A 26839-nucleotide genomic window follows, 5' to 3' on the forward strand; every position below is an offset into this window, starting at 1 on the left:
GAAGGAATGGGTGACGTTTCAGGTCAAGACAGCGTAAATTTCGCTTGAGTAGCTTACACCCCAGTGGTGTGGAAATTGACTTCTCTAACTTCAAATAGCCCTTGCTTTCCCTCTCTCTCCATCCCCTTCCCCTTCCAACTTCTCCCACAAGTCTTACTCTCTCCGTCTACATTCCATCTCTGTCCCGCCCACTCCCCTGACATCAGTCTGAAGAAGGGTCTTGACCCGAAACGTCACCCAATCCTTCTCTCCAAAGATGCTGCCTGTCCTGCTGACTTACTCCAGCTTTATGTGTCTACCTTTTGCAACCACAGTAGTGCTTCTCCCCCAGATTCCAGAGGTGTTACATTTAGTCTGAAATGCCAATGGAGACCATTGTGAAGCTGGCTTTGGGCCTCATCTCCTTGCTGGGGTGAGCAGATGGCACCTGTCACACCTCACCGGCCAGCTCGCATCTCAACAGAACTCAATGGGTTGCTGGCAGTGGCCCTGATCAATTCCAGGCAAAATGTTGACTGGCAATGGTGAAAATTTCAGAGAAAGTTTATGTTGAAAAACTTGCATCATTTGTTGGCGCCCCCGAAGCTGAGTGGGACGATTCCAACATTGCCTCAATCTTTAAAAATGTTATGTACGATAAAACTCTGAAAATGCTGCATTCTCAGAACTTTCAATTTACAAGCAGATTTTCAGGACTATCAGATTAATAATAACCCAACAGATTTTTCATCTAACTATTTTAAATGTAATATAGTATAGTTTTATGATACATTTTCCAGTGTATCAATTAAGTTTAAAGGGAGCTGAGGAACCTGGGCTCCAGTGAGTTGAGCGAAATTGTGGGAACTCTGAACAAAACTAGTCCCTGGTGAGTTGACAAGGAATGCCGGAACCTGGGCTCAGTTGATAGGAAAATGCACAAAACATAAATTATATGTGAATTAAAAACATACTGTAAGATATAATATGGCGAAAAGGAAAAAGACTGCAAAAGCAAGACATTAGTGAAAAAGACAATTTGAAAATAATGGCGGCATGGTGTCGCAGTGGCAGAGTTGCTGCCGTACAGCGCCAGAGACCTTTGTTCGATCCTGACTATGGGTGCATGTCTGTGTGGAGTTTATACGTTCTCCCTGAGATTCAGATTCAGATTCAATTTTAATTGTCATTGTCAGTGTACAGTACAGAGACAACGAAATGCATTTAGCATCTCCCTTGAAGAGCGATATAGCAAACGATTTGAATAAAAAATAATAAGTGTCCGGGGGGGGGGGGGGGGGTGGTGATTGGCAGTCACTGAGGTACGTTGTTGAGTAGAGTGACAGCCGCCGGAAAGAAGCTGTTCCTCGACCTGCTGGTTCGGCAACGGAGAGACCTGTAGCGCCTCCCGGATGGTAGGAGGGTAAACAGTCCATGGTTGGGGTGAGAGCAGTCCTTGGCGATGCTGAGCGCCCTCCGCAGACAGCGCTCGCTTTGGACAGACTCAATGGAGGGGAGCGTGGAACCGGTGATGCATTGGGCAATTTTCACCACCCTCTGCGATGCCTTCCGGTCGGAGACAGAGCAGTTGCCATACCATACTGTGATGCAGTTGGTAAGGATGCTCTCGATGGTGCAGCGGTAGAAGTTCACCAGGATCTGAGGAGACCTTCATGGGTTTCCCCTGGGAGCCCAGGGTTTCCTCCCACACTCCAAAGATGTACAAGTTGTAGGTTAGTTGGCTTGGTAAAATTGTAAATCATCCCTAATATGAGGGGAGCTTCGGTCGGCACAGGCTGGTGGTGTGCTACTTCAGGCCCTGCACCTCCTGTCCAATGGTAGCAGCAAAAAGAGGGCATGGCTCAGATGGTAGGGATCCGACAATATATATACCACCTTCTTGTGAAAGAGCCTCATGTAGATGCATGTAGATGGTAGGTAGAGCTGTGCCTGTGGTGGACTGTGCTGAGCCCACCATTGCATTGCGTTCTGGTGCTGAGTACACCAATGCATACCCATTGAAACTCTCAGTTCCTGTGAAGATTGACAGTTCGCTGTTACTTTCGGCTTACTTGGAATGAAAGGAAGGCTGAAGAGCAATAGTTAAAGAGGAGAACAATAGAACTAATTTTAAATTTATTTTCCGATGTTTACTGGTCCAGTTTAACTTCATAAACTTTAACATCAAGCAAACTTAGTTTGATTGGTATCCAAATCTTTTCTTAACAAGTTTCAATTTAAATTTACCTTCTTGCAAATCATATGAATTGATCTTGTTTAAGTGACAGATCACGGGCCCACACAATCCCACTGAAACTTATCAATGTAATGCTGCCACATGCAAATACCAAATCTTTCTTACACTGCTGCGCAAACTCAAGCTATCTCTTTCTCCACGGGAGATGGAAGGATTATTTAAGATCTTGTTCATGTACAGTGTCACCCATTCTACACTTGCAAAATGTTTGTTTTTAAATAACCAATGTCAATTTGGGCAGTTTCACAGGTGAATAAAATACATTAGACATTGTTCATGTTTCCCTTAACAAAGGATAATTTGTAATATTGGGGAAACGTGAGGCACCAGATAATGGAATCGGGGGCAAAAAAGCAAACTGCTAGAAGAACTCAGTGAATCGAGTATTATCTGTGGAGGCAATGAGATGGTCGATGCTTCTGTCTTGGATACAAGGTCATGACTTAAAATGCCGACAAACCCTTTGTCCCCACAATACTGCTCAATCTGCTGAGTTCATCCAGTAGTTTGCGTTTACACCAGTTTGTGTTTTTTTTAATATGCATTTAGGATTTCCATGGCTATAATGAGATGTGTATTGTTGAGTGTATTTCAAAATCCGTAGATAATTTAGAATTGTATATATAGAAATTGGAAATGTTTTTAAAAGATTTTGAATTTGCCTTGATCAAAATTAAAATCTGATCATTGATTCAGATCAAAAAAATATTTAAATAATTTAATAGGGTAAAGATTTAGTAATGAAACACAATCCAAGGATAGTCACCTACGCCATCTGTAATGTGACAAAATGGCTAATTCCTAGGATGTCAGAGGATTTATTTAATGTTGTGTAAAACACATTAGAAAAGAAATGGATACTTTTACAAAACAACAGAGGAGGGTCTTTATATGTATGGGCACACCCCTTAATTAAATATATTTTTATCTGAATCTTGGTTATTTTAAATCTTTCTTTAATAATTCCTACCTTTATGAAGACTTTATTAATACAGGTGCACAACCTTTTATCCGAAAGCCTTGGGACCAGACACTTGTCGGATTTCGGACATTTTCGGATTTCAGAATGGAAGATTTTTAGCGTAGATTAGGTAGGTAGCGCGGGCGGCTTGAAAAGTCTGGAGCAGCTGCCTCCTCCTCGGAGACCGGGAGAATCATTGCATAAATGTTAGTCAGTTAGTTTGGAGGGATTTTATGTGGTGGTGGTGGTGGTGTAGGGGTGAAGGGGGAAACTTTAATTCTTAGTCCCCTACCTACCTGGTCGGCGACTCCCAACCTCGCGGAGCTGGGGGCTCCGTCCGGCCGCGGGCGGCGCCGGTTGTAGCTCCGACCCCGGCAACTCTACCCCTGGCTGCGAGGCGCTCCAAATCCAGCGCGGCCCGCGGCCGGACGTCCCAGCTCCGCGAATGTCGGTAGTCGGCGGCGTCGCAGCGCTGGGATACCAGCGGGGAGCGAGCAATGCCTTACCGGGTCGCCGTGCGGCAAGCTCCGGAGCGCTGTGGCCGCCTTCTTCCAACATTCGCGGAGCGTTGCTGGATTTGGAGCCGCGGAGCTGGGGGCTCCGTCCGGCCGCGGGCGGCGCCGGTTGGAGCTCCGACCCCGGCAACTTTACTCCTGGCTGCGCGGCTCCAAATCCAGCGACGCTCCGCGATGTTGTGTGTCGGCGGCCACAGCGCTCCGGAGCTTGCCGCACGGCGACCCGGTAAGGCATTGCCCGCACCCCGCTGGTATCCCAGCGCTGCGACGCCGCCGACTCCCGACATTCGCGGAGCTGGGGCGTCCGGCCGCGGGCCGCGCTGGATTTGGAGCGCCTCGCAGCCAGGGGTAGAGTTGCCGGGGTCGGAGCTACAACCGGCGCCGCCCGCGGCCCCACCGGCCACAGCGCTGCGGAGCTTACTGCACAGCGACCCGGTAAGGCATTGACCGCTCCCCGCCTCTCCGACCAGGTAGGGGACTAAGAATTAAAGTTTACCCCTTCACCCCCCTTCACATAAAAGCCCTCCAAACTAACTGACTAACATTTAAGCAATGATTTACAGATGTTTAAGCGTCTCCCGGTCTCCAGGGAGGAGGCAGCCGCTACAGTAGTACAGACCTGGGTTGACCGTGGGTCGTTTTGGGTCAGGTTTGGCGCCAAACGCGAGCTTTGGTGCGCAGACGACATCTGGAAAAAATGGCCGGTTTTCGGAGCTTTTCGGTTTCTGGAACACCGGATAAAAGGTTGTGCACCTGTATAACACAAAAATGCCATGAGGATTAAAAACAGTGCTATTTTAATGTTTTAGAAAGTGGGCTGTGATAAAATACTGGGTTCCAGTAAACAGGAAGACAAGTGTGGAGTATGTGGTGGAGAAAATTCTCAATGCAAAGTGATCAAGGGAACGTTCTCCAGAGCAGCGAAGAAACCAGGTTAGTGCATGTTATTGTTAATTTGCACAAAGAACAAGCACACTGTCCCAAATCACTTTGGATAAAGAAGCAAATCACTTGCATTTATCTGTAGGCTAGTCCCACCTTTTTTTAAATCAGGAGCAGTGCATCTTGCCTACAGTTCCACTCTGTGAAGCAGGAAAGGGTGATTCCTGAATACAACAGGGATGTTTAAGTCCTCAACCAGTTTGGCATTACGGGGCTGGCAGAGAAGAGGGCCATTCAATCCGCAAGCGAAGTCGCACAGAAATTTGGATTAAGAGGGCTGGTTTGTGGGCAGTTGCTGCTGGGACACAAGTCGGGGCTTGATCAACCCCGGCTGGGTCGTATGGGCGAGGGTGTCTGATGTTGTGAGACCCGAAACACCCGATGACCCCAGGTCACTGAGGATGCATTCCAGCGCATCTAGTAGATGTATCTTTCACACAGTTGGCACTGCAAGCAGTTCTAATAAGAGGGCTTAATGGATTGCATATACCCCACCAAGTCCAGTTTATTGTCACAGGCACAAACATGGTGAGGTATAGGTAAATTAAAATATTGCTTTGCAGCAGCATCACAGGTGCATAGATTCAAACAGCACCCAAATCATAAATTATACATACATTCTACAAAACAGTGAAAAGAAAGAGACTATGCAAGAAGCAGGACATTAATGCAAAACATAATTTGAAAACAAGTCCATGGTAGTGGTCCATTCAGTTCCGTTGCCTAGGCTGGATTAGGGTTCAGCAAGTCTGTTCAAGAACGTAATGGTTGTGGGGATGCAGCTGTTCCATGAACCTGGTGGTGTGGGACTACAGGTTTCTTACCTCCTACCCGCTGGTAGCAGTGGGAAGAGAGCATGGTGAGGATACTTGTTGATAGATGCCACCCTTCTTGAGGCATGCCGCATGTGGATGCTCTTGAAGATGGGAAGGGGTCTGTGCCTGTGATGGATTGCGCTGAATCCACTGCTCTCTGCAGACTTTGTGTTCCTACATGTTGCAACTGCCAGGCAAGGCCATGATGCAACCAGTCAGGATACTTTCTACAGTAACTTTAAAAATTAGTTGGTGATTGCAATGACTTGCTGAATCTCATTAAACTTCTAAAAAATAGAGCTGTTGGTACACCTTCTTCATGATTGCATTCTTTGTAATCTGAGTGTTTTGCATGTATATGGTGGCCAAATTCCCCATGACTGTATTTCAAAGATACACTTGCTTTCTCTTAGAAACTATTCCTTGTAGATCCTGAAACAGCTGAGCTATTCCCCCTTGGGGAAACTCTGACTAAGCACAGCGTTAGAAAGTTGGAAATTATGGTTAGGTCGGAGGGGAAGCACTATGCTCGGAAATATTAGAAATGAGTAGTTTTGAAACAATTCCTGGAATTGAAGAATCAATCAATCCAATAAAGAAATGTAATTTCCCCCAAATCTACAATATGAAATAATGATTGGAACCTCTGATTAGTAGGAACTGGTTCCATCTTCAGCCAGTCATCTCCCGAAGTTTGGATCATTTGTCCCAGACCAAGCCTGGAATAAATCTGGGAAACTACTGTGTGTTTGGCTGGCACAGTTATGTCAATTAGCCATAGGCATTTTGTTGTATTTCTACAGTAAAAAAGGCCAAGAAAGCTTGCCCAGTCCGGGGTAATCACTTAAATAATTACATAGAAACACAGAATTAAATTATTTTTTCTCAATTATTTATCTTGAAGGTTGTGAATGAGGATCAGCTAGGAAAGAAAAATTGAGGCCAAAAAATCAGATTAGCAAAGATTTATTACGGAACAGGCTCACAAGGGTATGCTGCTTTACCCTTCTCCCCTCTTTCATCCTTGTGTTGAGTAACAGCGTAATAGTGTTGAAAAAGATGAAGAAAGTGGATATTCAGGGCAGTGTTTCCACCATATCCTCGAAGAAAATTATAGAATCTATCACACAGTCCATTCAACCCATTGCGTTCATTGTGGCTTTTTGTACAAACATCCAATCTTAGTCATCACCTCTTTCCCACCAGCCCTTCAATTTATCCTTCTCCCAGTGCCTATTCAATTCCTTTTTGAAACTCCTGATTAATACTGCTCCCATCACACTTACGTGCAGTAATTTCCAGATCCTAACTGCGATGTGTACATTCCCAAGTTCCCCAGTATCTGTTGGCCATCACTTTGAATCTGTGTCCTTAGTTAAATCAACTGTTAACTTTAACCCTATCTGAACTTCAAATCTACCTCAAATTAGCCAGGGCATTTTGACAATTCCTTACAATTTTATTTCATGGTATAACACAAATCCACTTAAGTTTCCTCCAGTCTTTATACCTAAGAGTGTTGTCTTTGATTTGCTCTGACAGGTTATCTGAAGATGTTTGAAATACCAGCTGGAGCAAGTCACTTGTCCATTCAAGAACTAAGTGCATCTCCTCATTTTATTGGTAAGTCTTCTCCAAAATTAACCTCAAGTATGAAAGTATAAAGAACTGTTGCGAGAACTAATCCGGCCCAAAGAGACGATTTGAGTTGACCTCGCTATTTAAACATAATTCTCTCTGAATATAATGATTTCTTTTTACATAATTACCCTCTCTCCCGAATTTAAAAGTGTCAAGAGCAGTTTACATCACCGGTATAGTTTAAAAAACTTCATCCTGTTTAATGTGCAGCTGTAACAGCTGAAGGATATCTTCAAAGTGCCTTGTGTTTAATACTTTTAAAGTGTAATGATTTAAAAGCTATTACAGGTGAAATTTAATATGTGACTTAAATGCTGTTCAGACTTTACAATTTCATAATTGGAAGTTAATCTAATTATAACATATACTTACCAGAAATTTAATATTTGTTTATTTTAAGTCATCAAGAACCAAGCCACGGGACTTTTTATTTTGAATGGAGAGAATGATTTTCCCGATTCTAAAACTTTCATTGAAATGGGCGTAATTTGGGAGTATTCCAATGATGATGACAAGGAATCTTTACAAACTATTGGACCCCTTCGCGATGGAATAGTAGTGCTGGTAAGATTACGTTCCAGTTACCACACCCAGTCGCAGTTTACATTTGCGTAGAAGTATTAACATAATGAAACATCCCACAGAGGGAGCTAAAATATGGACACCAAACAGGAATTGGGAGAAAATCTGGGAAAGGTGGCCAGGGACAAGATTACAGAGATAGATTTTGAGGATACCAGTGAATATGAAGTAATTGTTCAGTGGTTTGCATAGTTTGCTGGAGGCTGGTACATGATTGCTAAATGAAAGGGAGTTGGGAAGTAAGCTGCAACAATGTAAGGCCCCAAAGGTAGTTCATTTCAATTTGCACCTGTTCCTTCTGATCCTCTCCCCCCCTCCCCCTCGCTCTCTCTCTCTGTCTGTCAATGACAATACCAAACATTCCCTGACATACAATTGTAATTCATGAGGACTATTTAGCTATTATGACTAATGAAGTGGTGCCTAATTCATTTGATGATCCAGGCCTTTTGTACTCCAACGTGCCTGGAAAAAATGCTCTTGATCCCCCCTTCTCTAACTCACCATCAGAGGGGCTGTACATGGCTCCTCTCCATTAAAATGCACCAGCTTCTCCACAGTTCTAGTAAAGAGTGTGGACACCTTGTTTTTTCTTGCATGACCATTCCAGCCTAGAAAAGAAACGCACAAAATACACCCATGTCAATGTGTTGCTTACCTTTGCCTCTCGCATTAGTTTTGTTAACCACCACAATCTGCCACAGACTACCCTCCTGCACTTTCCTGGTCCCTACTTTCTACTTAATCTTTTCTAAATGCCTCGAGTCATTTAAAAAATCTTCATTCTGCGTTGGCCATTAGACCTAATTCTTCATTTGGCAAAGGGCAAAACTTTATCATAAGTTGTTTTATTCTTCTGTTTAACTCATGTTGCACTTGTTTTAGTTTATAGCCCCATCTAACCCGTTAAACAATCTCCTCTGCCCATGTTAACAGAAATTCCTTTAACCATGTCACATGCTTTCTTTGCTCCCCAGGCTTGAGTCGGGATACTCCCTGGTAATTTTCAGAATCCGTGCTCTGTCTACCTCTTGTATTCCTCTTGAATCAATTCCTGGAGGAAACTCCCCAACAAGTCACTTAAAATTGCAATCTCCCATCTGCTGACCTGTGGGCTTACCATTTGTTGCAGTTTTCCTGCCACTGTCGATCTTCTCAACCAGTCTTCCACCTTTTATCCACAGCAATTTATTTACACTCTTCCATTTAGCTTGTTCCTCTTGCTTAGCCACTATCATTGGTCCTATAATTATAATTAAAGTGGCATGCCTCCCATCCTGTATAAGCTTCAGCTTATCTGAAAACATTATGCCCAATGTCTACTCTTTGTTAACATCTTTCCAATTTATACCCCCATTCTTTATCTACATTGTCTCACACTGCAGGCACCATTGGTATTAATATTCAAATTCTAGTCCTTATTTTAGATAAGTTTCAGGATCTCTGAGATATCCTTCAGCTCTTTAAGCACCCCAGATCTCTCGACTTCCTTGAATATCCTATTCTCCTTTGAGCGCTGAGAGTCTGCTGTGTCTTTATGTGTGACAAGACTTTGTGCCCCTCCATTTTCAGTCTAAACACCTCTATTTCTGGGCCTTTGTTCCTATTTCCTCTTAAAAACTCTTAATTTATTAAACTTTTGGTAACCATAGGTTGGCGTTCAGGGAGGAGATAAACAATAGAACTCAAAATTCAAATAGCATTCGAAGAAGGTGGACAACGGTATAAAAACAATCCAGTGACACTTATGAACTCCTATTCCTTTATAGATTGTTGCAATGATCTTTGCTCATCAGCAAAGCTTGGCCCAAAGTTTCAAAAATGATTAGTTCAAGGTTATGTCACCGAGTTGAAATGTTTTCCCTCTTCATTGTTATTCTTTAATTAACTTGTTGAGATTTTAAAATCATTTTATGGTTTATTTCAGATTTCAGGCTTCTACAGTATTTTGATTGTATTTTAATATATTTGTGCCTTTCTTTACTAAAACTAGATGATGCCTAGCGATAATGCCAAAACTTCCCTGACATATAAATACACAATTCATGAGGACTATTTGGCTACTATGACCAATGAAGTTTTGCAAGAAGACATGGCTACATTTGAATGGGCTTTGAAGAGATGGTCCCAGTGCTCCAAACACTGTGGAGGAGGTAATCTGCAGCTAAATAATGCACAAATATAACAGTGAACCAAAGATTGATTACTGGTAGTGAATTATCATTCATAAATCATTCATAAATAAGTCTATTCCCAACCCGAAACGTTACCCATCCATGCCCAGCAGAGATGCTGCCTGACCTGCTGAGTTACTCCCTTACATTATTTCTTTGTTCAAGATTCCAGCATTGCAGTTCCTAGTGTGTCCATTTGTTATACAACTATTTTAGGATCAGGTCTTTACCGGACGCTGATTTTATTTACACTCTAGAAATAATGTTAATTTATTTGATATTGGGAAATGCAGTGACTAACTCTATTAAAACAAATGCCCGTGTACATTTATATATATTTTTTTACGTTAACAAAAGATTTGTAAAGAATTACAAAGATCAGTTTATAGATGATGTTTTAAAGAATTCTGTAGAATTTGCCGTTCCTCACTTCAAACTAAGTTTGTTTCTAATTAAATAACGAGGAAGCACACAATTTCAAAGCTGGGTCAAATTCAGGAAATTTCAGCAAAGCTTACGTTTGAATGGTTCTGCTTTATTGGGGGTGGTGCTCAATGACCTTGTGTTATTTAAGTAATGGTAGTTTAACATGGAGGTGCTTCAGTAGCTCTCTGAATAGCACTGCAATTTGAAATTGAACTTTTTTTCAACTCGTTTCATTAACATTTACAAGAGGTAGTAATGATAACATTTAGAATTAGCATATCATTTTAACATTCAAGCTTCACTTTCAAGGGACCCAACCATCACCTTTTCAAGGCCAAACCCAAAACAGAACTAAACCTGACTTTGTATTACCTGACTTGTGGAGCAAAAAAAATCACAATAAGCTAGTAAACTTTAATCATTGTTTGCACTAGTAAAAGTAAGCATGTATACAACTGATGTAATGAAACACTATGATGAAAAATTGTGTAATATTTGATCAAGACATTCAATTTCAAATATTAGTTTTACAGTCATTAAAGATTATATTTACATTGTCAGCTAAATAAGTAGGCACTCAATATTTAATTTAAACAATTAATAGCACAATATAATATGAGTATTCTAGAAAAGATTGATTTCTGACATTTATTCTGATAGAAGTGATTGATTTTGTTAAGGTTCGCAGTTTACACGATACGGCTGTCGCAGGAAGGCCGATTCCAAGATGATTCACCGAAATTTCTGTGAAGGAAGAAAAAAACCGAAGCCGATTCGCCGAATGTGCAACTTGCAGGAGTGCTCCCAGCCTGTGTAAGTGTCATTTCTCTCCTACAATCTATCCTGAAGAAGGGTCTCGACCCAAGATGTCTCCCATTCCTTCTCTCCAGAGATGCTGCCTGTCCCGCTGAGTTACTCCAGCATTTTGAGTCTATCTCGATTTAAACCAGCTTCTGCAGTTCTTTTCTACACATTTCTCTCCTACATGTGCCCCTCAGTCACGCCATTCAGGGGCAGTATATAATCGCCAGTTGTTTCCACCCTCACCTCAGCCCATTTTGCCACTAAAACTCTTACGTTTCTTCCAGAGCCAGGTATTCCAATGCTCTCTTCACCCACTTTGGTCTCATTAAGCCTTCAATGAAACAAACTGGTATGTTTGTTCCCTGGTTAATAGTCCCTTCACCCTCTCATCACACCTCTGCCTTCATTTTCTGGGAGACCCTTAGTAGTTTTGCACATTCTGGCTGGAAGCCTGACAAAAACAATCAACTACTGCTGACACAGAAAACAAAGCCAAGTCATGGAAGTTTGTGAAAAGTCCCTGTTCTGATCCCATTGCCCAACAGATCTGCCCCATCAGTCATGACAGCAATGTTAGATCAATGTCTCTCTTCCATGTAGCACGTCATGGCTGTGAAATAAATGGATTTTCATAACTTCTGGTCATCGTAGAATGACTCACATTCCTTTTGAATAGATGTGGGTTAATGGAATTAAATCTAATCAATATTTGATGAATCAAATTTATGAATGGCCGATAGTATTGTCAATGCCTTTCACTCTGGCCATTTCCTTTTCTCTCTTCTACCTTCTGGGAAAAACATGCAGGAGCTTGAAAACCTAGACAACCAATCTTAAGTAGACAATAGACAATAGGTGCAGGAGTGGGCCATTTAGCCCTTCGAGGCAGCACAGTTCTTCCCACTGGTGTCAGACTCCCGCAACAATCACTTCTTCACACCCACTTCCTGGAGGTGCTGCCATGTACTCTTACACTTAATTCAACCTTATTCTGTTATTTTACTTTCCTTTTATTTGAACTAGATCAGATTTCACTAAAATCTTGCACAATAATCTGCCGTTTTGCCAAGAACATGAACACTGTTTATGACTTTCATGTGAACATGGTGTTTCATTGCACTCTGGTACATATGTCAATAAAAACCAATAATAACATAAATATAACCAGCAGAGAGGAAAAATCCAGGCAATCTGGTGGTTAAGAGCTTGATTAAGAGATTGTTATTGCTCAGGCTAAATTCCCAGTTGTTCTGCAATAATTGGCTTTCTCTTAACATGCTGGGCATAAGAAAGATGAGCACCAGTGGAGCAGTCAGCTCCTTGAGCATGATGTACCATTCAACAAGACGATGGCTGATCTAGTTTAGTCCTCTGCATCACTTTTCCCAAAGTTCTAACCTTCATGGTTCAAATGTCTGTTAACCTACATTTTGAATGCAGTCAATGAATCGAGTACCACAAAGTATCACAGCCCTTTAAGAGAAATCCCTCCTCATCTCTGTCCGAAATAGTGAAAGAGCTAACAGTCAAATCTAATAGTCAAATCTGAAATGGAGTCGTTCTTCTACAAAAGCATGATCTAGTAGAACAAAAGAATGGCTCGGTGCCAAGTCTGAATGACTTTGTAAATTGAATGAACACAATATGGAGGACAGGTTGGGTGTTTTTTTCAATAAATATATCAAGATGGCAGCCTGCAGTAATGACATGTGCTTCATTCAAGGCCATAAAGAAGCCACAATTGAAAAGATTGAAAAAATAGCTGACGCTCCAGAGATAAGTAATGTCATTGGATGAGCTTGATTTGGACCCAGCCTTCCTATCTTCTGAAAGGCTGCAGAATCTTTCAGTCATGCCATATTCAGACTTGGTGGGAGTGTTTTACTGATAAGAAAAATGTATAATTGTGCTAACTCTTCTTTATTCTGTGAGTGGGAGCCCGAGAAGCATTGAGCAATGTTTGTGCTCATAGAAACATAGAAAATAGGTGCAGGAATAGGCCATTCGGCCCTTCGAGCCTGCACCGCCATTCAATATGATCATTGGTGATCATCCAACTCAGTATCCTGTACCTGCTTTCTCTCCATCCCCCTGATCCCCTTAGCCCCCACATGAACTCCCTCTTAGCCACCAAGGAACTGGCCTCACCGCTGCACATCTAAGCATCCTTACCAACTGCATCACAGTATATAACTGCCTGTCTCCGACCGGAAGGCATGGAGAGGGTGGTTAAAATTGCCCAACGCATCACCGGTTCCTCGCTCCCCTCCATTGAGTCTGTCCAAAGCAAGCGCTGTCTGCGGAGGGCTCTCACCCCAACCATGGATTGTTTACCCTCCTACCATCCGGGAGGCGCTACAGGTCTCTCCGTTGCCGAACCAGCAGGTCGAGGAACAGCTTCTTTCTGGCGGCTGTCACTCTACTCAACAACGTACCTCGGTCTGCCAATAAAACACTTATTATTATTTATTCCGTTTATGTCCTCTTCAAGGGAGATGTAAATGCATTTCGTTGTCCTTGTTCTGTACACTGACTGACAATTAAAAATGAATCTGAATCTGAATCTGAATCAACTACATTCCGTGGCAGAGAATAACAGAGATTCACCACTCTCTGTGTAAAAAATGTTTTTCTCATCTCAGTCCTAAAAGATTTCCCCTTTATCCTTAAACTGTGACCCCTTGTTCTGGACTTCCACAACATCGGGAACAATCTTCCTGTAGATCTATTGCCACTCCCGTGTGACGTATCAATTAAAGATCGCCATGGTTTTACCTTTAACAGTTTTTGTTGCTATCTGCTTTTTTAACCTAGTGAATCGTCTCTGTGCTGCCTCCAATGTAGAAACACCCTTCCTTAAATATGGAGACCAAATTGAAACGCAATACTCCAGGTGTGGTCTCAACAGCACTCTGTAAGGTTGCATCAAATAAACTCTGTAATAAAGGCAATCATCCCATTATCCGCTCTTATTACCTGCTACACCAATGTGACATCTGCTTATATTTCATGCATTCATTTCATTTCCTTTTTCTCCAATGTTTTGTCGCCTCCCTCTATTTAAATAGTAATTTGCTTTCTCATTCATTCTTCCAAAAGGAAATAACAATTTTCCCCATTATACTCCATCTGCCAACATCTAGCTGACCCACTTAACCATCTTTACTACTTTGCAGGTTCTTTGTCTCTCCTTTACGAGTTGCTAATCCTCCTACTTTTGCTTCAACAGCAAATTTGCATGCAGTACACCTGATCCCATCACTGAAGCCATCAATATATAGATTGTAAATAATTCAACCCTAGCACTGATGTCTGTGTCATTCCACTACTGTCTGATTGTCAATCCAAAACTGAGCCATTCATGCAAACTCTCTGATGTCTGTTCATTTGTCAGTTCCTTCGTCAAGCCAATATGTTGGCTTCAATCCCCAGTGATCTTATCTTGTGCAGCAACCTTTCATACAGCAACTTATCAAATGCCTTTTGGGAATCCTCCCCACTTCCAACCTTTCTCACTGATTTTCACACTCCAAATCTAATGCACCTTTAATGCTTATCTGAATATCTTGCAAATGTTCCTTCCTTTCAATTTAGTTCTGCCTTTCCAAATAAAACACGTCAAGATAAAATTATCACTTTGTTGATTGCAAATTTCACCCTATTCAAAATAAGCAGATTTTGATTTTGGTTTTTGGTTCAGAAATGTGAGAATCACTGCAGTGAAATTCTCACTCAGTTTCTATGCAGTTGGAATTTTGCTTGGGCAATTTACAACCCAGCGGTATAAAGATTGATTTCACTCATTTCAAATAACCCTTGCATTCCTTCTCTCTCCATCCCTCCCCCACCCCAATCATCCGACAAGTTTCACTGCTCGTATCCCTTCGTTGTCACCTCCTCCACAGCCAATAATGGATCATACATGGATAGGATAGGTTTGGAGGGATATGGACCAAGCGCAGGCAGGAGGGACCAGTGTAGCTGGGACATGTTGGCTGGTGTGGGCAAGTTGGGCCTGTTTGCACACTCTATGACTCTATGACTCTGACTCTATTGTGGGCTCCAGGGTCATGGGTACCAGCTCTGATTTGTTCCGTATATTTTCATGCCTCTAGTTTCCCTTTCCCCTGACTCTCAATCTGAAGAAGGGTCTTGACCCGTAACATCACATCTATTTTCTCCAGGGATGCCTCCTGACCCGCTGAGTTAATCCAGCAATTTGTGTCTATATTTTGAATTGGTAAAAATTGTGTATGGAGATTACTTCCAGTTGTATTTCCTATAAATCGTTGACTCTTCAAAGCAATCTTGTAGTACACTCATCCATGGCTGTTAGGGTTGTGTTTATAATTGATTATCATTATGATTTTGAGTTTAGTTTGACTTCAAGATTCAAGATTCAAGATTCAACTTCAATGGTGGCTCCCCCCAATCAGCTGCAGCTCGCCTGCAGTCCGTCTGTCTTTTTCTTAGTCTCTTCCTTTGGGGGGGATGTGACCTTTTCTTTGTGGTATTCCCGTCTCCGTCTCCGTCTGCGCTGAGGCCTAATCGCGGAGCTGGCGGCCTCCAACTGGAACCGACCTCGAGGCTCCGGAGGCAGAGCCAGGACTCACCATCGCAAAGCTGGCCGTCTTCGGGGCTGTGGTGGCGCTATGGCGGTGGCCTGACTTCGGAGCCTCTTAGGCTTCGGCCGCGGGCCCAGTGGGCGAAGGGAGCTCACAGATCCCAGGTTGGTGACCGATTCTCTGGAGCTCCCGCAACAACAGCTTTGTCCGCTGGACTGGAGGGTGGCAGCTTCGTCCGCCCCGGGCCGCGGAGTTTGAACCGGCCCGTTTGCGGTGCTCGGATTCGGCCGCGGGACTTACCATCTCCCAGCGGGGGGCCCAACATCGAAAGCCTGGATCACCTCAACGCAGAGGGAGAACAAGGAAGGAAGAGACAAGGACTTTAAGAATTTTGCCTTCCATCACAGTGAGGAGGTGCCTGGTAGACTGACTGTGGTGGATGTTAAATTGTTCATTGTGTGTTCTGTTATTTTATTCTCTGTTATGACTGCAAGGTATTTAATTTCATTCAAACTAACAAGTTTGAATGACAATAAAGGATACTTTACTTTGTCAAGTTTACCGAGGTACAGTCCAAAGCTTTTGTTGCGTGCTAACCAGTCAGCGGATAAACAATACATGATTACAATCAAGCCATCCACGGTGTACAGATACAGATACTCTGGTGGGTGGCGCAACTCATGTTGCAGCGGCCTCTGCAGTCCACCTGTCTTTTTGTTATTTTTTGTCCCGTTTTAATGTCGTTTTTATTTATTTTTTGGGGTGCGGTGTATGTGTGTGAGTGTGTGTGCATGTGTGTGCGTGTGGGGGGGTGGGGGGGAAACTTTTAAAATCTTTCCCCTGCACGGAGAACCCGACCTTTTCCCTGTCAGGTCTCCGTTGTCATTGGGGCTGCAACGTGGAGCGGCTTCCAGCAGGAACGACCTGGGGCTCCAGTCGCGGAGCTGCGGACCTACTCGCCATTACGGAGCTGGCCGAGTTCGGAGCGGGTGGAGCTGTGGTGGCGCGCTGCTGCGACCCGACCCTCGGAGATTCGGAGGCTCCAACCGCAGGTCCGGTGGACAGTAATATCGGGAGCCCGCGGGTCCCTGCTGGGAGACCGCTTTTCGGGGCTTCCGCAACGGCGACTTCTCCCGCCCGAGTCGCGGGGTCGAGGAGTACCTGGAGCGGGGCCTGACATCGCCCGGCGCGGCTTCAACGGCTGCGGGACTTTGCTAGCGCCCGCCGGGGGCTCTAACAACAAGACCCGGAGCGCGGCCTTGCATCGCCCGGCGCGGCGTTAATGGCCGCGGGACAATTGCCATCGCCCGCCGGGGGCTTTGACTCTGACATCGGGAGGGGAATGGGGAGTGCAGGGGAGAGATAAGTTTTTGTGCCTTCCATCACAGCGAGGAGAGATGCGCTGTGATGGATGTCTGTGTAAATTGTGTTGTGTCTTGGGTCTTTTTTTCTTGTGTGTATGACTGCAGAAACAACATTTCATTTGATCCTCTATGAGGTTCAAGTGACAAATAAATTGTATTGTATTGTATTGTATTGTATTGATAAAGGGAACAACATGAATAATGTTTAATGCAAGATAAAGTCAGTAAAGTCTGATCAAACATACACCAAGGGGCTCCAATGGGGTAGTTTAGCACTGCTCTTTAGTTGTGATAGGATGATCCAGTTGCCTGATAGCTGGGAAGAAACTATCCCTGAAACTGGAGGGGTGTTTTTCCATACTTCGATACTCTTTGCCCCATGGGAGAGGGAAGAGAGCAAGTGGCCATGGTGTGACACATCATTGACTATGCTGCTGGCCTTGCCGAGGCAGCATGAGGTTTCCATTGAGCCAATGTTAAAGTTTGGCATTATTTTTACAGGAGTTGCAACACCATTGAGTCCCATTTTCGTTGATACATCTTCAAAATGCTATTTTCCAAAATGATGCTCAGGGTAACAGGTAGAATTGTTAATTTCACAATACACATTGCTGTTTTTTACATGGTTATTTATCTTCTGATTTACAGGTGGATTACAGGGCAATGGGAGGCATGTACCAGACCATGTGGCAAATCTGGATATTCAATCCGGTCTGTGTGGTGCGTCCAACCACTGCACGATGGCACCAATCGTTCAGTGCACAGCAAATATTGCATTGAGGATCGGCCTGATACTAGAAAACCTTGTAATCGAGAGCTCTGTCCTGCACAGTGGAGAATAGGAGATTGGTCACAGGTATATTGAAACATTCTGCTTTTTATTTTGCATCAAATTACTCAATCCAGCAAATCTGCCTGGGGATAATGATATCACCCTATTCATCTGCGGTGATGCAGCTGTAGAGTTGCTGCCTTATAGTGCCAGGGACCTGGGTTCGATCCTGACTGCGGCTGCTGTCTGTATGGAAGTTGTACCTTCTCCTGTGGGTTTTCCCCAGGAGCTCCAGTTTCCTCGCACATTCTAAAGATACAGGTAGGTTAATTGGCTTGGTAAAATTGTAAATTGGCTCCAATGTGTGTAGGATAGTGTTAGTGTGGGGAGATCGCTGGCCGGCATGAACATGGTGGGCCCCAAGGGCCTGTTTCTGTGCTGTATCTCTAAACTAAACTAAACTAATTGAAGCCGCCTGCAAGCCATGCAGAATCTGCTACAGATTTACTGGCACAGTGTTGGTGAGAGAACGATGGGCGACAACTTGTTCTTGGCTCCTAGAACAACTTCCATTTTAAATCTGGGCTTTTTTTTCCTTTCGACACGTTTCGACCAAAGGGAGAATAACAACAATCCAACTTTGCAGGTAACTGCATCCATTGAATCAAGCCATGGACTAATTAGATTCAGATTCAATTTTAATTGCCATGGACTGCATTAATTACAGTGATCATTTTTGTTCCAAGCGCTTTGCATCTATTTTTCCATTTCTGAGCAATAATTTTAATCTGCAAGGAATCCAGATCAAGGTTAATCAAAGTTAAAGTTATAGCCTCAGTGATAGGATCCAGTCTGGTGCTGGCAATGTTTTAAATATGCTGTGCAATCATAATACTTAATAAGAGATGTCTGCTCACCCTCTTTGCGCCCATATACTACTTACACTGAAGCAATCTGCTTGGATTGTACTAACATTTTCTTGTATGGCAGGTAGAATAGCCTCTGCCTTTCCCGTTGACATTCACAATTGTGGAACCTGTTGTCTTGTTAGTGCACAGTGACTTGTGGAAACGGGACACAAGAGAGACTGGCCGTGTGCCGAACAAGGGACAATATGATCGGGCAATGTGAAGACGAAAAGCCAGAAACAATACGTGTGTGTAGAATGATCCTGTGTCACAGTAAGTCCTTCCTGTATCGATGTTTATCAAAGACAGACACATAATGCTGGAGTAACTCAGCGGGACAGGCAGCATCTCTGGAGAGAAAGAATGGGTGACGTTTCAGGTCGAGACCCATCTTCAGACTGAGATTCAGGGGAGAGATATGGAAGGGTACAAAGAACATGTAAAGGTGCGAAAAGGACAGATCAGAGCAAAACGATGATTAAGGAAATGTATTAATCGTCCATTGGTAGGTGAGGAGAAGGTGACAACGAGGCATACGAACAATAAAATTAACCGGGAGGACAGTGAAACTAGTTGAACTATGGTGGGGGACGGATGGAGAGAGAGGGAAAGCATGGGTCATATTAAGTTAGAGAAATCAATATTCGTACCACTGAAATTTGTTTATTATCTTCCTGTTTACTTTGTATCAAAATTAAAAATAAGTTATGTTACTGTGTATCTTTGGTACAAACCAACAGATTATATATGTTATTATGTTGGTTTTGATCTTTATATTTCATTTCTTGCAGAAAACTCCTCACAGCAAACATCACTTACTTCCACCAATGGAAAATCCATAATCCAATGGCTCTCGCGTCCAGATCCAGAATATCCCATTCGGAAAATTTTGACACGTAAATCGCAGTATAACTCTGATCCTGGCTGCAAATGCATGCAATTTCTGACCTGGGCTGTACCCTTCTCTGTGACCTTTTCTCTTCATAATGCATTTCTCTGATTAGCAACTGTATCCTGGTTCTAATTCTTCTACTGGGTCCTGGTGCATAGCCTGCCTCTTCTCCAGAGCTTGTGCAGCACTAGTGGTGGAGGTCCAAAGGTGAGGACTTCACACATCGATGCAGGAACCCCACAGTACGTTGCAAGTCTCTGAATGGGAGCTGTCTTCAGCTTGCTTACTGTTTTGGTTTGCTTGAAAACAGACTCTAGTGAAACAGTCTCAATTTGACAGAGACCGAGAAATTTATTGTGAATGTGATCGCATCACAATACTGACATCTTCTTGTGCTAATACTTCCTACTTTCTAGATATATTGTACTTTGTGTTAGGATTTCTGATGCTAATTTACAGTCTAACCTAAATGATTAGTGGGTATCGTTGTTTTCATTCTTGCATTCCAAGTTAGGTTTCTACTGCTTTAGATTGTGCTGTTGCATTTCACAGTACTGAGGGAAGATTAATGGCTTATACTTTGTTTCTACGTAGCAAGTGAATGGTCTCATTTTCATCTGTTGCATGTTTGATTATTTTGTGTGAATGTATGTGTGTATGTTAAATGGTTAATGTGGTCAGCCACACAAGTTTGACAAAGCTAAACTACCATACAGTACCTCAAGTTTATTTTGCTTAGAAAAATGCCTTATCTATTTCTTTGCTTAAACACAAGCAACAAAAGTCATCGCCACATATGGTTGTAGATGTAAACAGTTACCAGCGCTAGCAATATGGAAAATGGTCCACAAAAATCAGTCAAAAAAGTTCATTTTTAATTATTTTGGAAAGTAGTGTTACTGAAAACACAAGCCCAGAAACAATGCAGTTATTTAGCTTATGAGGGGAAATTGAAAAGCACTTTGACCATGTCGTTGTAATGTGATCACATAACCTGCTTTTGTGAGCCTTTTAGTGGAAATGTTGAGGTGTGATGAGTCATATAAACAAGGAGAACTGACAAGCCGCAGTTGCTGCACTGAAAGTGTTACATGTGACCCAATTGGTGTTTGTACAGATATACTCTACTATTAATTATGTTACTTTAAAGTTAGAAAGTTTTAAAAACAGGTTCACCATGTTCAGTGGCCACATACAGTACAATCAGGGTACTCAGTAATGTGCACTATATTCATATGCACTTTGGTTTATCAGGGATAATTTATTGCCAATTAAAAATATAAATCGTGAGGATGTGCCATTTCAGTTTCTATCATTCATTTTTAGTTTACTTTTGTGAGATTGGTGGCAATGTTTACCAAGGTAACTGTAATCCTGTACATTTAGATGCATTTTCTTACCAATTGAGATCTGGGGTCTTGTGTTACCTCCAGTTTGTCATTGATTTGTGCAAATAAATGAAAACATGTCAAGAAATAAAACATCGTCTATTTTTCAGTTTTTTTACCCAAACCAGCTAGTCGCTAGTAAATGCCAATATAGTGTTGCGATTCCAACTTGACCTATTAAACAATCTCATATTCTGTTATAAAAAAAATATTAACACTGGATCGAGAGCCCCAGAAATATCATCTGTAGAGATTGATTACTGAAAATATTCCTGACAGAAAACATTCAAACACATACATTCTGAAAGTCAAAGGCATTTTTCTAACCAAATAGTAGATATTCTCATGGGAATTTGAGGAAATAGGTAAAAATGTGAAGGAAACAAAAACAGTAGCTTTCACATTGTTCAAACAGAAAAAAATGGATATTAGAATCTAAAAGGAAAGTCATCTCAAAAAAGGTTTAATGCGGTGATTTACGTTATTGAAAGGCCGCACGTGATGCATGCACTCAGTTTAATTTCTGTGGGCCAGTTACAAGACTAATTTTATAAAATTGGATCACAATCTAGAGATTAGCTCAAATCTACTAAGAAATATACAAAATCTGAGTGTGCTTTAAACATTACAATGTTGATGACTTGAATCTACTTTTCTAATATAACTCATCTTATAATAATACACTAATACTGATACTAATATTAAGATATTTACCTGCTTAAAAAACAAATAAATCAACTAAGACAGTTTTTGAATGAATTCAGCTACAAAACAAAATTAAACCTATCAAATGATGATTTCATCTTCAGTTCTAATTTTCTTTTTCATCTTAATATCTTTGCAGAAGCAAATTGTCACGGGGACAAGTCAATTTTCTGCAGTATGGATATACTCTCCCGGTATTGTTCCTTTCCTAACTACAACAAGCTCTGTTGCAAGTCCTGCAATTCACTGTCTCAACTGATTACAAATAAGACCAATAACACAGATACTCTGCAGCGTCCTGTTCCAACAACATTGCCTGAGACCACAAGGAAGCCAAGGGTTGTTACCTCTCACAAATTAAATGCAACTCAGGAAAGTGCTGAGAAAAATGCAGTTCGACAGACACACAAGAGAAAAAATGGTAACAGTAACATACAACGAAATAAAGTTATAATTCCAAGACGTCCTAATTTAGTCAGCAACCACAGACTCCAATTTCTGCTTGACCAGAATAGAAAGGAAATGCTGAACAATTCCTCAGACAAAGATGTTTCATCCGTAAAGGACAACCGTTTACCTCATGCGGAGAATTGAGTATGGATCATTTGCCAATGAACAACGGAAGGGAAATATTATAAAGTGCCTCACCTGCTCTATGACAAAAACTGGACTGGAACTGAATGGCAGACTTTATTCATCAATACATTTATAATGAAAGCACTTCGAATTTTAGTAATCAATGTTGTAGAATGTTCAGCATGGAGCATATGTCTCACAGCTTTGGCAGGCTGCAATCACAGCATACGCACATACCTGCGTGCTCTTTCCATCCTTGTACCTTGTAAACCTCTATAATTAAGATACAAGAGATTGCAGATTTTGGATTCTTGAGCTTGGAGGAACTCAGCGCGTTAGGCAGCATCTGTGGAAAGAAATGGACAGACAATGTTTAAGACTGAAAAAGGGCCCCAATGCAAAATGCTCTGACAATTTCCCTCCACAGATGCTGCTTGGCCCTCTGAGCTCATCCAGCAGTTTGTTTCTCCCACCTCATCTTATAATCTTTTTCCCCAAAATCAGTTGTGGATTCCTGGTGCTAATTTCCTCTTTGTAGCTCAGTGTTTCATGATGTGGTATTTAACATATTTGCAGCATTTTTTTGAAATTGCAATCAATTTTCTCAAATAATGGTGCTGAATATTCACTACATACTGTATTATTGACATGTAAGATGGGTCTTCTCAGGTCTTTGGTACCCACATGGAATATTTTCTCAGATTCAAATTGTTCAAATTGTGTCTGTATGATTACATAAGGTAAAAATCACGTATTATTAACATTGAAAGCATATTAACATTGAAAACATATGTGCATAGAATCCTTTTGGTGATGAAAATTCACTTCCTAAATTTCAAAATATATGATGCTGAATGTTTTATGTGTATTTTTCAACCCGAACAAATTGTAGAACATGAAAAATCTGTTTAAAAAAAATATTTAATAATGTTTGTGCTTGGATGAAATTACATGATAATTTGCACTACCATACAAAATTCTAAATATTTGTTTTTGATAGAAAAAGATTATTCCAATAAGCTATAAGGGACTAAAGGAATTGCTGAAGCAAACTACAGCACTTAGAAACATAGATAATAGGTGCAGGACTAGGCCATTCAGCCCTTCGAGCCAGCACCGCCATTCAATATGATCATGGCTGATCATCCAAAATCAGTACCCCGTTCCTGCTTTCTCCCCATAGCCCTTGATTCCTTTAGCCCTTAGAGGTATATCTAACTCTCTCTTGAATACATCCAGTGCAGTGACCTCCACTGCCTTCTGTGGCAGAGAATTCCACAGATTCACAACTCTCTGGGTGAAAACGTTTTTTCTCATCTCAGTCCAAAATGGCCTTCCCCTTATTCTTAAAACGCGACCCCTGGTTCTGGATCCTCCCCAACATCGGAAACATTTTTCCTGCACCTAGCCTGTCCAATCCCTTAAGAATTTTATATGTTCCTATAAGATGCCCTCTCATCCTTCTAAATGTCAGTGAATATAAGCCCAGTCGATCCATTCTTTCACCTTATGTCAACAGAAAAGATGGTAGATGGAAGGCAAGTCCTCAATAATTATTACAATTAGCAAGTTTCTATGCAATGTCAAAACTTCAGGTTTAAAATAGCCTAGAAACATTGCACGATTGATTTGCATTTTCAGTCATTCCATTTGAATTCAGAGCTGTTAGCCTGCTAACCCCTTCTCATCTTCTAATTTTTTTTAAGATAGACTAAACTTCAGCATTTAAAGTATTACTCTTTTCACCATATATTTTGCATCATTTATAAACTGATGTAATATTTCTTATGGCTATACTCAAAGCATCTTTTCTCAAAATGTAAGATCACCTGGTTAGTCACGCTGACCATAAGTTCCAAGTCTCGTTAGATTTCTCCAGGTTAGTTACATCTTTGTGATGTTTCCACCACTTCTAAATTGAGGGCAACTGGTTTCAGAACAAAATGATCATTATCAAGAAGTAGCGATTACATATTTAACAGATGGCTTGTTCTTATGTTAAAGACTATTATTTGAAAAATAACTATGCCACATGGTAGACATACAAGAATTGTCACCATCTGGATTCTACATTTAATTGCATTCTTACAAAAACAAATGTTGTACCCAAGTCAAAATGGTGAATTTACTGAAAGGGGTGAAGTTAGTCAACATCTAAAAATGATTCAATCTTTCCAGCTATTGGGAAATCGTGGAAACATCATCAAAGATGATATGAAACTGATGTGATGGGCCTGGGTCTTTAAATAAAAAGGGTCTGTATCTCAGGATGAGACCCTACATCTCTACACGTCTCACTTGAAGGATAAGCCCATTTTGGTCAGACATGTACTGATTGCTATATACCTTTACAGCACAATGTACATGCCAGATGTAGGCTTAAGTGCTTTTCTATAGTTCAAAGCAACATGAATGTCAGATTATCCAAGAAAAAAACAAACTCCTTGCAAATCACTTCCAAAAACAGGCAGCATCTAAAAACAACCCAGTTGCTCACTGAAATCCATTGGTTTAATTAAAGGTTGCTTTCAGCTTCATAAAAAGCTAATTCAAAATTTCCGGGTTACGTACTTAACGTCACATTCATAACCCTCTTATTCCCAACTTGAAACAGATTTGACAAAATGAGTACACCGTGTCATTAAATGTTCTGTTGTGTACTCAATGCAGACATTGTACTTTAATGTGTAAAAATGATTTGTAAGTTGTGACCCAATGCTTTGTGCTTCACTGCATATATTAATTTTCTCATTAACTACTGGCCTTAACTGTATGTATGAATAGCATCACCTGCACCAATTACACTTACAATTACTACAGCAGCTCCACTGAAGAGTCTCTTTTGTACATAATTTGTATATAAGAGTTAGATATTTATTTTTACTATTTATTAAACTTGAACGTTTGTGGCATTTTGTTCCTTTTGTCTCAGAGCCGTAACTGATTTGCTAATGTTCCTTCCCAATGTTACAGTGCCTGTCATTTATTTGGTACTTCATTATAAAAAGCTTCTTGATAATTGGAATTTGTTGGGATTGAAGGACATGCGGCAATTGGTAAGTTATTTCAAAGCATGCAGGTGAGTACGAGATATGTTTCTTTCAGGGTAAATTTAGCTGGTTCAGTGGAAGAACTGGAATAAATAGCTATTTATCAATTTTCAATTGATAACTGAGGGAGGCATCTCAAATTACAACTTGATATTGATTCGTAATCCTCCTGTGACACTGTGTGGTAACCTGGTCAAGCTATTTCTCCTTATTTCAGGGCGAGGACATCGCACATCAATGGAAAGAAGGAATAAGTTGTCCGTTTGCAATTCCCAGAAAAAGAAGTAAAACTGCTGTCTATTGCGCTGTCAGGTTTTGTGTGCTTGTAGTCCAGCTATAATGGAAGGTTATAATAGCAGGCGCAGTGCCAAGTTCAGTTCAGTTTCATTTCAATTTAGTTTATTGCCTTGTGTACTGAGGTACAGTGAAAAGCTTTTGTTGAGGAAAGTGAAAAGCTTTTACTGGGGATTAATTTGTTGTTTTACTACCAGTTGATGGAGCTCAAGTCAGAGTTGAGAAATTATGACACTTCTTATTTCTTCAGGGGCTGTCCCACTTGGGCGACCTAATCGGCGAGTTCTGGCGAGTTTGCCCTCGACTCATACTGGCAGCCTGGTCGACACAAGGTCATAGGAGGTCCTTGTAATGCTCCTTCATGTTCGAGAGTAGTCCCCGTGTACTCAGCTAGGTCGCGGTGTATTTTTCAAAATGTTGAAAGGTGCCCGTGAGTAAAAAAAGGTCGCCATGGAAAAAATCGATACTTTTATTCCTCGTAGGTTTAGTCGTAGTAGGTCGTAGTAGGTCGGCATGTTAGTCGTAGGTAATTGAGGGAAGTCAAAGGTAATCGAAGGTAGTCGAAGGTAGTCGTAGATAGTCTTCATAGTGGAAGGGAGGTCGAAGGAGATCGAAGGAGGTCGGCTTCACTCTACACTATTCGGTGTCCAATTTTCCCGAAGTTAGTCATAGCTAGTCTTCAACATAGTCGAAGGAGGTCGAAGGAGGTCTTCAACATGACATTTTTTCAAACTCTCCTAAACTCTTCTAAACTCGCCAATTAGGTCGCCCAAGTGGGACAGCCCCTTTCCTATTTCCTTCACTGCCTTCTTCCCTGCCCAAGTTCTCATTGTGCTAAGCCTTGTCCATTCCATTCCCAATAGTTTTGCTCTCATCCCTCCTTTCACTCAGATTCCCCTTGTCCTGATTTTCTACCCAGCATCTTCTCTGAGCATTCTCTGTAATTTCCACCCCATTTGGTAGTATTCCATTACCAGACACATCCCCTCTCCACGTCTTCCAGTATCCAAAATGACAATGTGACCTCCCTGCCATCTCTAACAGCACTTCCATGCCACTGCAACTTGAGATGATTCCCATCACATCACAGAAATCAAACATGTGTGACTGCGAAACACAGCCATTCAGTCTACAAGGATGATGCTCAGCTTCCAGTTGTCTGTTGCTTTAATTCTTCATCCCATCCAAGCTCTGAATTCTCTATATTTTGCCTTCTCCGCTGTTCCAAT

At 41.7% G+C, this 26839-nt stretch overlaps 1 protein-coding gene across 1 annotated transcript in view; it reads left to right on the forward strand.

The window, feature by feature from the left end:
• Positions 1-25184, forward strand: part of LOC129701736 (A disintegrin and metalloproteinase with thrombospondin motifs 2-like) — a 213758-nt gene extending 188574 nt beyond the window's left edge. The window contains exons 14-22 of the mRNA XM_055643129.1: positions 4522-4645; positions 7012-7092; positions 7511-7674; positions 9686-9845; positions 10973-11105; positions 17674-17881; positions 18849-18978; positions 19497-19601; positions 21830-25184. Of these exons, the coding sequence (XP_055499104.1) occupies positions 4522-4645; positions 7012-7092; positions 7511-7674; positions 9686-9845; positions 10973-11105; positions 17674-17881; positions 18849-18978; positions 19497-19601; positions 21830-22284 (1560 nt within the window). The 3' untranslated portion in view covers positions 22285-25184. The remainder of the gene's footprint in view (positions 1-4521; positions 4646-7011; positions 7093-7510; positions 7675-9685; positions 9846-10972; positions 11106-17673; positions 17882-18848; positions 18979-19496; positions 19602-21829) is intronic.
• The last annotated feature ends 1655 nt before the right edge of the window (positions 25185-26839 follow it).

Source organism: Leucoraja erinacea, chromosome 11 (assembly GCF_028641065.1).
Source record: "Leucoraja erinacea ecotype New England chromosome 11, Leri_hhj_1, whole genome shotgun sequence".
Lineage (NCBI taxonomy): Eukaryota > Metazoa > Chordata > Chondrichthyes > Rajiformes > Rajidae > Leucoraja > Leucoraja erinaceus.